Raw genomic sequence first — 13695 nt, forward strand, 5'->3', positions numbered from 1 at the left:
TGCATTTACAAACAATTGCAGCTTTTTTAGTGTACATAAATATGCCCACATTTTGGGGCCCCATCGTGTCTATAACCTGTTACAAATACAACATTATTTGCTACTTGAGGTAAAATAGGACGAAAAGAATTTTATTTATTTTAATGAGTAGAATACTCTGTGTTATTTTTTTCTCCTGTACTGCCACTGGAACAGCTTTTAGGATAGCACCATTGTTGCTGCTGTTGTCCTGGGCAGGGTGGCATTAAGCATGGTGTTATAAATCCAGTTTTTGTAGGGAGAAATACGAGTATAGATGCCAGGCCGTTGGGGATTGCCACAGACACTAAAACCAGTAGACACTATTCCTTCAGCCACTCCATTGCATACTAAGGGTCCCCCGGAGTCTCCCTGATGGATGGAAAAATGAACAATCATTAATATTATATATCCTCACTTAATACATACATACATGCGATGGTGTCACCAAATAGTGCTGCAGTGGGGTGATAGATGACGAGCGCATCATCCACGCTGTGCTGAGGGAGGCTTGGTTCTCCCCACCCAGAGCACTGGGCAAGCCACCAAAGTGACAATGACGGTGTCACACCCCCAAAATGCCGCACACCAGGGAGCATGGCCTTGTGGGTACACAGACACTCCCTTTTGGGCGCACAAACCACTGCCGATCGCAAGGGGCCAATGAGTGCCGCACTAGGTGTCACCACATCTGGTGACGCCTGTGCATTTTATTTATATTTTTATCATCCTTTTCCTCAAGAAAATGGGGCAACTATATGTATAGGTGTGTGCAGAAGCCAGCATATGGGGTCATGTACGACCGTGTCCCCCCCTCCCTCCTGGTCGGCCAGGTGAGTAGAATATGTCCTGGAGGGAGGGGGGACGCGGTATTCCATGACCATGCCGGCTTCTGCACATACCTATGACTACATGTGAGGTGATTTTCATATACCTGTTGCTGTTTTGACCTCTACATGGATAGTACAGTCAATGAGCCTGATTCCGAGGTTTACGCAAAGCCGATATTTACGCTGATTGAGCAATTTTTACCATTGCGCATGCACAAAAGCCGCACTGCGCATGCGCAGTGTTTGGTTTGTGTTAATGCTTGTAAAGAGGATTCACTCGCAGAGTAAGTAACAGGTAGTAAGTGTTTGGGGGGGTAATGGAGGGGTGGGTAAGGAAATGGAGGCGTGTCTGACCGTTCAAACACAATTTCATGGGAGTACATAAATTAGCCATTGTGATCTCCTTTGCAGCATGAGAGCTCTCTGCATGTCAGGAGAGTTGCAGTGTTTGCGGCTGGTCAGACTTGACTTAGAAGCTGCGTGGCTGCCCGATCTCTGCCGATGTTCTCGATGTTTACGCTGATGCAACTTTGTCGAATGGATATGAGAAGGCAGTAGTGGGTGTCTTTATGTCGAAGTAAGCTTGGAAGACATTAGCATATTTTTGCAATTGTAATCCATAAGTGATCGCAGTTGTGAATGCATTAGCGGAAAACTCAGAATCAGGCCGAGTATTAACAAACAGTACGGCTTTCACGCATGTGCAATGGCTAAAAATCAGCGTAAATAGCATTGCATAAATCTCGGTTTCAGGCCCATACTCAGTTACAGTGGCGTATCTATCTATAATGGGTGCAGGGTGTTCAGTGTACACGGGCCATGTTTCCAGTGAAATATGGTACTGGCGACAGAGTCTTTGTCACCTATCCAGGGATGCTGCCCCGATATGCCATTGCGCAGGCTCGGGTAAGTAGTACCTGTTCCCCTTCCCCCTTGGTGCCCCTGACTAGGCGCACTACAGATATCAGCATACCCTTTAAGCTCTTGGCTGTAACTGGATATCTCTGCATCCTGTAAATGCTGAATATTACTGTTTAGCCCTGTGTTAATCTGCACCTGCTTCTACTGGTTAATTAACTATTACGTAGTTATGTTGATCTGCCGTGTGGACTAACTGCCATAGCATACTACTGCCACCTACCATCGTAGTGTCTGGCAATAAAAATGCTCCCCCTGCATGGTTACATGTCCTATTTTAAAAAAATTAGGGAAATCTGTTTTCCTTTACATTGCTAACTTCCTGGACAGTGTAGGGTCAGTACCAACTATCTGTCTGCCTAGTGTTGCAGAAAATTGTGACAAAGTTATAATGCAATATGTTACTCCTTGGATGGGCTACTGGCTGGTTACAACTTTTCATACTCACATCACATGAATCCATTTTACTCTGCCCTGCGCACATCATATTGGGAGTGATTTTATCTTGGTAGTAGGCTCGGCCATTACATATCTTAGAGCTGATTATTGGGACGGAGACCTCATATAGCATGTCTGGCCTCTTTCCTGTGCGCGTTATCTTCCCCCAGCCAGCTACGAGGCAGGGCATACCCCCAGGAATCACAATATCTTCAGTTTGGAATTGCAGAGGCTTGACTGTATCGCTGAGCAGGACCTTGTGTTTTAGCTTAGTAAAAATGTAATAAAAGCATAAGATTAATCAGTAGTGACATTAGGGCTGATGTTGTGTTTCAACACGTAAAACGCCGGCACCAAGAAACTGCAAGTGTGTGAATATACAAATTTGGACGATTTGCAGGATGTACTGTATGTAGTACTGCACTAGGAGCATATACATCAGATATACAGCAGGCATACATTATTTATTATTTATTTATTAACAGACTTTTGTGAGATGCAATTCAATTAATGGGGGGGCTTGTGTATTGTCAAAGTCAAATACCAAAATGGAATGAAGTACAACACAATAAACAACTTTCTGTACGTTTAAATCATATTTTATATTTTTCCATATACTTAAATATTGCTTTTCAATAATATGCATTGATATATATTAGTGTTTATATTGTTTACGAACATTGTACAATTTCCAAAATAACAGTGTGTAAATATAGCACTGCAATTCTATGTATGAAAATGTATTTGATTTTGTGACTGATCACAAACACAGACATTTTTACTTGTAGTTACAGCTTGTTTGGTAGATGCATAGGCTTCCCATAAGAACCTGTTTTTACATTTTAATTGTAAACTGTTACCTGCCACTTTCCCACTCTGAGTGGCGAGCGCCTGAGGACATGAGCACACATGGATACAACAATAACAAGCAAGAGGTTACCGCCACTCAGGAAGACAGTTGAAAGCTTGACCAGTTGCATTGTTTGACCTGTAATCTATTGTGTAGTGACCAGTTTATCTAAACTGTAATATGTGTTACTAAGGTTACTCCTGTATTGTTTGCTGTGTATAATTTGTACCACACTGACCCGGCAAGTCAGTGCATTCAGAATTGAAGCCTTGTATTGTGCCAACCGCGCACGCGTATTGTATTGGCGGTACTCTTTGTATTTCTTTATGCGAATAAATGTTTTGGACTTTGGAACTCCAAGTAAGCTGATCGGACTTCACAATTATTTTACTTTAATAGTATGTGTAAGTGGAAACCCGTGCCGTCCACTGATTTTACACCCACCGCCACAACCTTTATCATTTGGTTTCATCACTGACACCAGCCACATGGTAGGTGCAAGAGATCCGGCAGATACAGGCTTCCCTTGCCCATATGCACTACACAGAATCACACTGAGCTTTGGATACATACAGTATACGCATGATACTTCCATGACACTCCAGCAAGTCACCATTGTTGCTGCCCCGAAACACTCAACTTGACGTAAAGGCAGTTACTTGCGATTCCAGTGCAACTCAGGATAGGACTGAGATACGCAAAAATGTGTAATTTTGCATCTGCGCATGTGATGTATGGAAAACCTCGCCATGTGTGTCTGTGCACAGGATGCGTCCAACGCATCAGTCCCATATTCCACAGTGCTTTTTATGAAGAATATTCAGATCAGTCTCTACCCTGGTGGAGCCTACAATCTATATTCCTTACCATACGGATACACATGTATACACTTAGTTCATTTTTTGGCAAAAACCAATAAACCTACCAGTGGGGTTTTAGATTCTAGGAGGAAGCCAGAGCACCCTGAGGAATCTGACATAAACACAGGGAGGACACACAAACTCTGCACAGATAGGACCTTGGTGGTAATGGAACACAAGACATCAGTGCTGTAAGGCAGTCATCAGATGCACTTATCTAATTTTTTTAACATTTGTTTTGATAGTTAAATAAAGCAGGTATAACTTTCCTTCTCATGTACGAATACAATATAATTGCAATCTAGCTTTAAATCGTCAACAAAATCACCAGCAATGAAGATAGCTGAATCCATAATTAGAATTGGTTAGCTAGTAGGGATTATTGTAATCATCAACAGCAGCGCCTGCACCTGCCCTCAGCCACCTGGAAGTGATATGGCTACTGGCAAGTGTATACAGGGACGTAACTAGGGGTGTGCGACCGGTAGGGCCGCACAGAACACACTGCTCCACGGCACCCTGCAGTCAGGATTGCTGCTGCAGCTCTGCTGGTGCGGCCTTTAGACGCTCTAGACAGGCACCCTGCAGCTTGCACAGCTGATTGGATCGGCCTCAGGACTCTTAAGCCTGCGATGCTGGCCCCCGCCCCCTCCGTGCGACATAATAACGTTATGTGCTCAACATCATGATGACATGCGCACAACGCCATGATGTCGGGCATTCAAGGGGTGGGGCTGGCATAGGGTGCATTTGAGCCCCGTTACGGCACTGGGTGTATATGTGTCTCTGCGCGGGTTTGCACCTGTTCACAATTATGCTAATACACCCGTACACTACTCTGCATTTGTAAGCCTTTTCCCTCCTCTGTCCCACCTCTTCAATCATACAAAGGTGCAAGTGTAAGTGACTACCATATCTACATTCACCTGTAGGCGGACAGTTACTTCATTGCTCATTCACGTTTTATATGATATTTTTCAATTATTTTCTTTCTTTCTTTCTTTCTTTCTTTCTTTCTTTCTTTCTTTCTTTCTTTCTTTCTTTCTTTCTTTCTTTTTTCTGTATTATATGGGCAGTTCTTTCTATTTACATCAAACCTAGTAGCAAATGCGGCTTTTACTATCAAAACAAATGCTAAAATTCTTGTGCGTATGATCATGCTGGGTGTATGGGTTGGGTATGGGATGCCGGCACTCAGGATCCCAGCGGTCAGAATCCTGACACTGGCACCCCGACAGTTAGGATACCAATACTTGTCGGCAAGTATCCTAACCTTCTCCCTCTCCCTACCCCACCTTTCCCGCTGCCTAAATCTAGCCCTCCCACCTTAATGCCTAAACCAACCCACCCCCCTAGTGCCTAATCCTAACCTACCCCTAGTGCCTAACCCCTACCGGTCAAAATGCCGGTGCCGGGATTCTTACTGGTGTCGGAATTCTGGTGTTGGCATTCTGAGCGCCAGCATTCTGACAGTCGGTATTATGACAGTCGGTATTATGACTACATCCCTGATGTATAAGTGACATAAACCTGTTGCATACGCTGCTGGTGCAGAGCTTGAGATACATCCAACAGAGCAACCTCATAATCTCTAAAGCTGGTTTATATAGCACATTTGTATAGAGATTCTATATAAAAAAAATTAAATATAGTGCAATTTACTTCAGACACGTCTATGAGCTTATTCTTTTTCAAATATATGGAATCTTATTAAGAGTTGAAATCAAACATAATGCAGCAAAAAATGCAGTCGGAAAAAAAGTTGCTTTTTGCGACTTATTCTGAGTTGCCAGCAGCCTAATTCCTATTGGCTGCTACTGGACGTCCACCACGATTTACCGGTCGAATGTTGATGCTTTGTCCACCCTTGGGTTAGGGGTTAGGGTTCAGTTTTAAATTGGGTGTGGACTTATTTATCTGTCGACAATTTGAACATGTTGACATTGTGTCAGTGTCGACATTATAGTTGCCGACATTCTGGGCACGTCGAAGTTTTATCTGTCGACATTTTGTAACTGATGAATTTATGGTGTCTATATAATGCTTGTCGACAAAACATACCTAAACCATTGCAGTACTTTAACTTAATTTGCACTATGAACCTCCTAACCTCCTAATGGCTGACGTGTGTTTTGTGCTTAGATCCCAATAACATTAAACTTATCTAAAATAATGAAATTGAGACAGGAATGTTAGCTATTTATTGAAAAGATCACAATTAAAAGACTGTATGGTGGCAAGAAAGGACAGGCAATAATTATCGCAGCCCAGCAATGCACCAACGCAAACACAAAACATGCATTGCCGTAAGAGTCCGTCCTATAGGTGCTTACAACACACAACTAAAAGAGGTATCCAACTCAACCTTGCAACATAACAAATCACCGGGAAAGGTGTAGTGCTTCTTCCGGTGGGGCGGTTCAGACTTCAGACAAAAATGAGTGCACCCACAAACAAATCAACTGCACCTGAGCTGAATGACCTGCCGTTCTTTCCCACCAATGGAAAATAGCCAACAACCGGACAAAACCTAATTAAAGAGCGGGCGGGCAAGAGAGAAAATTCTTCACAAATAGGCGTGTACCATGTGACCACAAGCTTTAAATACTCTAACCTTTAATCCCACCCACTAACACCTAACTGGCTAAAAATCACTCATGTGACCTCACACAAATCTCCCATAGCCTTGTGGTTTAACCCACAACAGGCATAGTCTGCCTTCTGTTCTTCATGTGTGTGGATGCATTTGACCAATCATACACAGCCTATGGCCAACTTCATCAACAGTTCACAACCAGAGTGTCAATTGAGTTGCTTCCCTCCAAATAGGTGGAAATACAAGTTTTTGCTCTAAGTCTTTGCCTCAGTTTGCATCAACAGGCCCATAGCACACCCTCATTCTGGGTACACACTAGACAACTAGACTGGCCGACATATCATATCTGCGGTACACATCAGTACAATGTAATGACCTTCATTACCTTGCCCGGGTATTGCTAATGAGCGCACCGATTGGCCGTACATGCTGAGCAATCCGTCTGATATGTCGTTCTGATTTGGCTGGAAAATACATATCGAGCCGATATCGCTCCACTGTGTACCCAGCTTTACTGTAATTTGGCCATGTCTACACCCACAATCAACCCCTAAACTGGCCACCTTGTTCTAGAGCAGGGTTTCTCAAACTCGGTCCTCATGACCCCACACAGGTCCCGTTTTCCAGGTACCCAGCAGGTGCACAAGTTTATTACTTACTGAAACATTTTAAAAGACTTAACTTGTGATTCTGTGAGGAGACCTGGAAAACATGACCTGTTAGTGTCCTGGGGACCGAGTTTGAGAACCTGTGTTCTACAAAGTTGCAAGTGCAAGTTGCCTGAAAAAAATGCAGACATGCATCACAAAAAGACACGCATGTCCACTACAAAAAGCAAGTTGCAGCCAAAAAAATAAGGCAATTAGCATTTACATCCAACTGTGAATGAGGTTTATTGTGTCTTTCATGCAGATCTGTATAATATGAGATAAAAATAGAATATTCTTAGATTTTATTTGCATTGAGCCATTCTAATTTGTTTTTGTATAGCATGACATTATTATAGGCAAATAACCTTACCATTACAATTCTTACCTTCAGAAGAAGAAGGTCATTGTGCTTGATGGTTCTGTTATACTCAGGGTGACTGACTTGGATCTCAATATCATGAGCAAATTTAGGAGATTCGGATAGAGAGTTAGTTCCAATGACCGCACGAGTGTGATTATTACTGAAAGAGAAACAGTCCTTATTCTGTGCTCATCAACTTCTATATCTTTACCACACTGTTTGGAAAGAGCTCCACTTCTCCCTCAAATGTGACTTTAGATCATCCAAACCACCATAGATTGTAAGCTTACATGAGCAGGGCCCTCTTCTATTTATTTTATCTACATAATTATGCTACTTCGGTATTGTAATTATGTATCTAAGGGGCCTATTCATCATCGATAAATGGCCCGGGAACCATGCAGAAACGCATATTTAGGTTGCTGGGCTATTCATCATCAGGGGTCCTAAATGGACCACTTGATACTCAGCGAACTCTGAAAACTCTGAAAACTAAAAGTTTACAGAGTTTGCTTCCGAGGACAAGCGCCATCTTCAGACGGCGATTGTTCTCGGATCCCCGCTCCTTCCTATAGGAAGGAGTTCTGGGGACGCTAAGAGGGATCCGATCGAACCTCTCCGCCACCTCCTCACTACCTCCCTGGCGGCTTTGCGTAAGCTTGACCTCGGGTCAAACATGCGTAGCCAGGATGTCAAGGAGGAGGTAAGTAACACAGCTGTTTCCATAGCTGCGATATTAACTGCGGGGACAGCTGCTCTTTGGAGCAGTTGTCCCCGCACAGGAGCAATGATGAATTGATCCGGTGTCAAGTTTCCCCTGCTGCGAGTTGGATACTTAAATATCCCTCGCAGCAAGATCAATACGTAATCATCGGAGGCCGTATGAATAGGCCCATATGTGTTTTTACATTGTCTATAGTGGTCTGTACTTCACATATCCTGTTGTCAGTTTTATCCACTTGTACGTCACTAAGGAAACTTTGTGGTGCCTATAAAATAGCAGCACATAACGCTCTTTTCTGCATCACGTAAAAATATAATTATTGTATATTTATCAATCTTGCAGAAATGCAGTGTCTGTAGACTCACTTTTGTCCCTGAACCTCTGTGCAGCCCAGCATTTTGTCAATTAGAAAAATTCTCCTGTCTGTGCAAGCACCAATAGGCGCATACACTGGGTCATATTACTATATTTTTATATAGTGGTGCCGCCCCCAGTGTCCTGTACGACGTCACCCCACGCAAACCCCTTGGCTGCCAGCATACATTGATGGGACCGACGTGGGAGGAGGAGAAGAGGTGGGGCTTACAGGAGAGGGATCTATAAAGATCCTTTTCTGATACAAATACAAAGAAAAGACAGGCAATGCTATCTGCAAAGACAGGCAATGCTATCTGACAGGCAAAGCTATCTGACAGGCAATGCTCTCTGACAGGCAATGCTATCTGACAGGCAATGCTATCTGACAGGAAATGCTATCTGACAGGAAATGCTCTCTGACAGGCAATGCTATCTGAGAGTGTTTTCACGCCGTTGACTAAAGGATGCAAAAAAATGCGTTTTCAGCATTGGTTTAATAATTTTAAGGGAGCCTTTAAATATATTGGATATGTGATGATGATATCCTTAATTACTTAATTAATGCATGAGACAGCTCTGATATCTCATTGTGAAAGATTTGAGAATTTCACACATTTACTAATACTTAAAGAAAACAAAATCAAAAACTGTCTTTTAGCATATGTGTGATTTAGCCCCAGAAACACATCAATGTTAAACGATTTCCATCCATATAAATTCAATCAAAATCAATTAAAATCAACCTTTAGAAAATATACCCCAAAATCTTTATAGTCACAGCATAATTATGTATAGCATGTTTATATGTAACACTAGGGTGTACATTATCACATCTATAGATGTATCACTGTATTTTATATTAAACCTGATGATATATTTACCTGTCAGTAGCACAATGTGCTGCACTAAGCACCCACTCATCAGAGATTAGCAGTCCCCCACATTGGTGGGTTCCATTCACCTGCAATGACACCATATATGGTCTACTATGTAAAAGGGATTCCTTCCCACCCAAGATTCGACCACGGGGTCGGCAGTCTGAGAGGAAAAGAGAAAATCACAAATAAAAATAGTAGTGGTAATTATAATAATAAGGAATAATTTGTTAAAATTAGGTTCTCAAAAAAAGTACCCATGTTTTGGTTCCTGACCTAAATATATGCCCCTCCCCACTGTGCTAAAAGTACCATATTGCCATGGAATCGGTATGAATCACTGCCAAACCTAATCCCGGTGGATGAAATACCGACGCCGGAGAACAGGCAGCTGAAGATCCTGACTGCGGTAAGTGACACCCCTAACCTTCCCCTCTCTCCCCCCTAACCCTAACCCTCCCTTAGGGGTGCCTAACCCTAACCTCCCCCCAGTGGTGCGTAAACCTAACCCCCCCTCCTACCACCCTAAACCTAACCCTCCCGGGGGGGGCCCTAAACCTAACCTCCCCCCCGGTGGTGCCTGACCGTAACCCACTCTTCCCCTAACCTAAACCTAACCCCACCGGGGGGGGGTGCCTAATTTAAGTCCCCCGAGAGTCCCTAATCCTAACCCCCCCATGCGGCTAAGCGCTCCCGTCGGGATTTCGGCATGGGGCTGATGATAGGCGTCGGTATTTAGACGCCTATCATTAGTCCCATCCCGGGATTTCACAGTCGGGAAGCATCCTAACTACATCCCAGTGCCATCTACAGTCCGTTTCTGCATAAACAGTTGTATAACATACAAAAATGTATGAACATAAATTAAAGTTAGGCTATTTGCAAGTATAAAGAGACTAAGGGGCCTATTCATCATAACTAAAAATTCTTTGGAGATAATTAGGTTTAGAACTCGCATGGAGTTCTACCTAATTACCAGAGGAATTCATCATTCCTCCTCTCCATAAGTATCTATTCCGAAATGCTGTCATTTTTGCGATGACAGCTTTTCGGGAAATAGATACTTTTCCCTGCCTGCTCTAACTTACCGCAGCTGGAATCAGTGCTGCGCATGCGCTGTTACATTTGTAAAAGCAGAGCATGCGCAGCACTACCTACAGCTGTGGTAATTATGTGTCCCCCCCTCCCACCTCCCCCCTCCGCTCACCTCCCCCCTGTCCCCCAATTACCTGGCCTCTGCAGCCGCCTCAGGCTCCGTCTGCTATGCTGACACTGTGTTTTCCTGGCAGTACACAGTAAAGTTTAGAAGAATAAAAAAAAAATTTTTCTAAACTTTACTGTGTTCAGCCAGGAGAACACAGTGTCAGCACAGCAGACGGAGCCTGAGAAGTGACCAAAGCGACGGAGGAAGCCGGCTGAGGACCTGCCCAGCTGACCGCAGGTAAGTGTAACCTGCTGTATGCCACCTGAGAGTGGCGGATAATAACACAATCAAATTCTGAAAATACAAAATTTTCTGAATTTGATGAATAGCCTAATTTCTACATCCTCATACTAATGTATGGGGAGTGTGGAAATTAACGCAGGCAGACTTAACCAGGAGATATCAGTGATATCTCCTGTGCTAAGTGTGTTCATGAATACTAAAATAATGGTAATTAAGGAAAATATCCTTAAAAATTTTATTTTAGTGTTGATGAATAGGCCCCTATATGTGTATGCATTAACAAAATGACATACAATAAATTGATTATAAATGAATAAGTGGGCAGCACAAAGGCATACTTCTTAGCATTGCTGCCTTGCGAGCTGGGGCCAGGGTTCCCCTTCTTGCATGTGTTTGCTATGGGCGCTCCTGTTATTTCTCACACTGCAAACATATACTGGTATGTAAATGTAAGTGTGGTAGATAATGGAGACTGTGGGGCCTATTCATCATCGGGGGCCGTATGGCCTCCAATGATTAAGGAATGATCTTGCTGCGAGGGAGACTTAAGTATCCAACTCATAGCGGGGGAAACTTCACACCGGAGCAATAATGTGAGGGTTTGACACAATTTGAGAAGGTAGGGTAGATCAGTGCTCTGTTAAGTGATTGTTATAGAGCAGAGGTAGTCAGCCTGTGGCACTCCAACTGCTGTGGAACTACACATCCTAGCATGCATTGCCACAGTTTTGCAGGATATGCTGGGATTTGTAGTTCCACAGCAGCTGGAGTGCCACAGGTTGCCTACCACTGTTATAGAGCTTGGTCTAGGTTTTAAGACATGAGCTAACGTTAAGACTATGTAAGCGCTTAGTTGTCAAATAAAGTTTTGTTGTTTTTCCTTTTCAGTTTTATTTAGGCCCATATAAGCAATGGATTATTTGTCTCGGAATCGGTATGATTCCGACAAAGTTCAAATCCCGACAGCAGCAGCCCAACAAGGATGAAAATCCCACGCATCCCCAGGTAAGTATTCACTAACCTATTCTACCCCCTAACCCTACCCCTCCCTTAGGGGTGCCTAAACCTAACCTCCCCCCAGTGCCTAACCCTAATCCCCCCTCTAAGTGCCTAAACCTAACCCCCCTTTCCCCGCCGCCTAAACCTAAGTCCTCCGAGGGGGTGCCTAACCCTAAGTCCCCCCCAGGGATGCCTAACCTCCCTGCCCCTAGCCTAACCCTAACCCTCCCGGGGGGTGCCTAACCCTAAATCCCCCCCCGGAAGTGCCTAACCCTAACCCTCCCTCCACCTAGCCTAACCCTAACCTCCCGGGGGGGTGCCTAACCCTAAGTCCACTCCCGGGAGCCCCTAACCTGACCCTCCCCCCGCAGCTGTCCGAGCTCGGCGCCCGGCATCTCTTAGATCGGGATGCCGGGTGCCAGTCTCCCGGCGTCGGTAAAATGACAGGCGTCTAGATTTAGATGCCTGTCATTTAACCCTCGCCGGAATTAAGCAGTTGGGAAGCCGGCCATCGGGATTAGGTCCGCCAGCTTCCCGAGTGCATACCCTTGTCTCTTCTATCTAACTAAGGTTTAACTAGAAAGTAATGTGAGAGACCACCTGTTGTGTACCCCTTTCATCAAACAGTCCTGACTCTATAGTTATGGCATGTTATGGTAATTTTTGTATCTGCGTTTTAAAACATTTTGTACCTTAAAGATGAAAGTAAATAGTAAAAATGTCATAACAACCCCCAATAATATATTAATAACAGGGATGATTCTTCTCACAGCTTTGTCAGCGACATCCGTTTGCCACTCTGCTAATAATTGTATTGGAAAAAGATAAGTGCCAGGAGATCTGGGTGAGGGACTGTATTTTATTGTTTAGACATAATCTATCACTGTGTAACCGTATAGGATGATAACGCATTACAGTACTGAGTCTGTATGATGTCTGGGAAGTGCTGACATAATCTTCTTGATCAGATTGAACAGTTTTAAACAAATATGTAATTAGCCTCTATCAGGCTTTGTTTAATTAAAAATAGGCATAATAATAATATGACCTGGACTGTATTGCATATTTAAACGTGTAAGTTGATTCTTTTAGAGCAGTGCTGTAGAATTTGTTATATCCTATTCTAGCAATACTCACATAGGTATCTATTACACGTGCGCATATTATGTGACTAGATCTTGAAAGCCTACAATAGTCTATAATAATGCTGTTAGACACAATAATACTTATTATTATTATTATTATTATTATTATTATTATTATTATTATTATTATTATTATGTTACACTTACCATTAGATGTGATACTAAGTACAAGTACCAAAGCAGATAAAAGGTATGGCGCCATCATGTTGAATACCAAGTGTGACTCTGAGCTTTGCATCTATGTATATATAAGGTAGAAGCCTCTCCCCCGCCTAATCAAACACCTTCTTGTGCTGACATAATATTATCTGCTATATAAACAGGAAACCTGCAAAACAATAGTAAAGGTTGTTGCTGAATACTGATGGAGGCCAGTGACTAGGAAACCAGGAAAGTTCACATTAAGTGCAGAGAATAATACTGACAGAACAGCAGCCAAGTACAAAAATAGACAGGGAATATATGCAGTAAGCAATTTTCATCAAAATAAAGGGGGAAAAAGTGCTGTTGCATAAATCTAGAGTTGGACATAAATGCAGTCTGTGCTCCAGCCAACCCTCCCCCAATTGTGTTATCCCACTGTAACCGCGAGCCATAAATTCTTACACATACGTCCCTATGGCGACT

At 43.2% G+C, this 13695-nt stretch overlaps 1 protein-coding gene across 1 annotated transcript; it reads right to left on the reverse strand.

Annotated features, from left to right (window-relative positions):
• Positions 1 to 104: 104 nt before the first annotated feature.
• On the reverse strand, positions 105 to 13311 carry LOC148537751 (serine protease ami-like). Its single transcript, XM_088460303.1, has 5 exons — positions 13216 to 13311; positions 9484 to 9640; positions 7546 to 7681; positions 2215 to 2472; positions 105 to 390 (listed from the first exon to the last, which is right to left on the reverse strand). Exons 1-5 carry the CDS (start codon positions 13304 to 13306, stop codon positions 199 to 201), a joined length of 834 nt encoding a protein of 277 aa, XP_088316429.1. The 5' UTR covers positions 13307 to 13311; the 3' UTR covers positions 105 to 198.
• Positions 13312 to 13695: the final 384 nt, after the last annotated feature.

The sequence above is a fragment of the Taudactylus pleione genome, unplaced genomic scaffold, assembly GCF_031769625.1.
Source record: "Taudactylus pleione unplaced genomic scaffold, aTauple2 ptg000044l, whole genome shotgun sequence".
NCBI classification, from domain to species: Eukaryota; Metazoa; Chordata; class Amphibia; order Anura; family Myobatrachidae; genus Taudactylus; species Taudactylus pleione.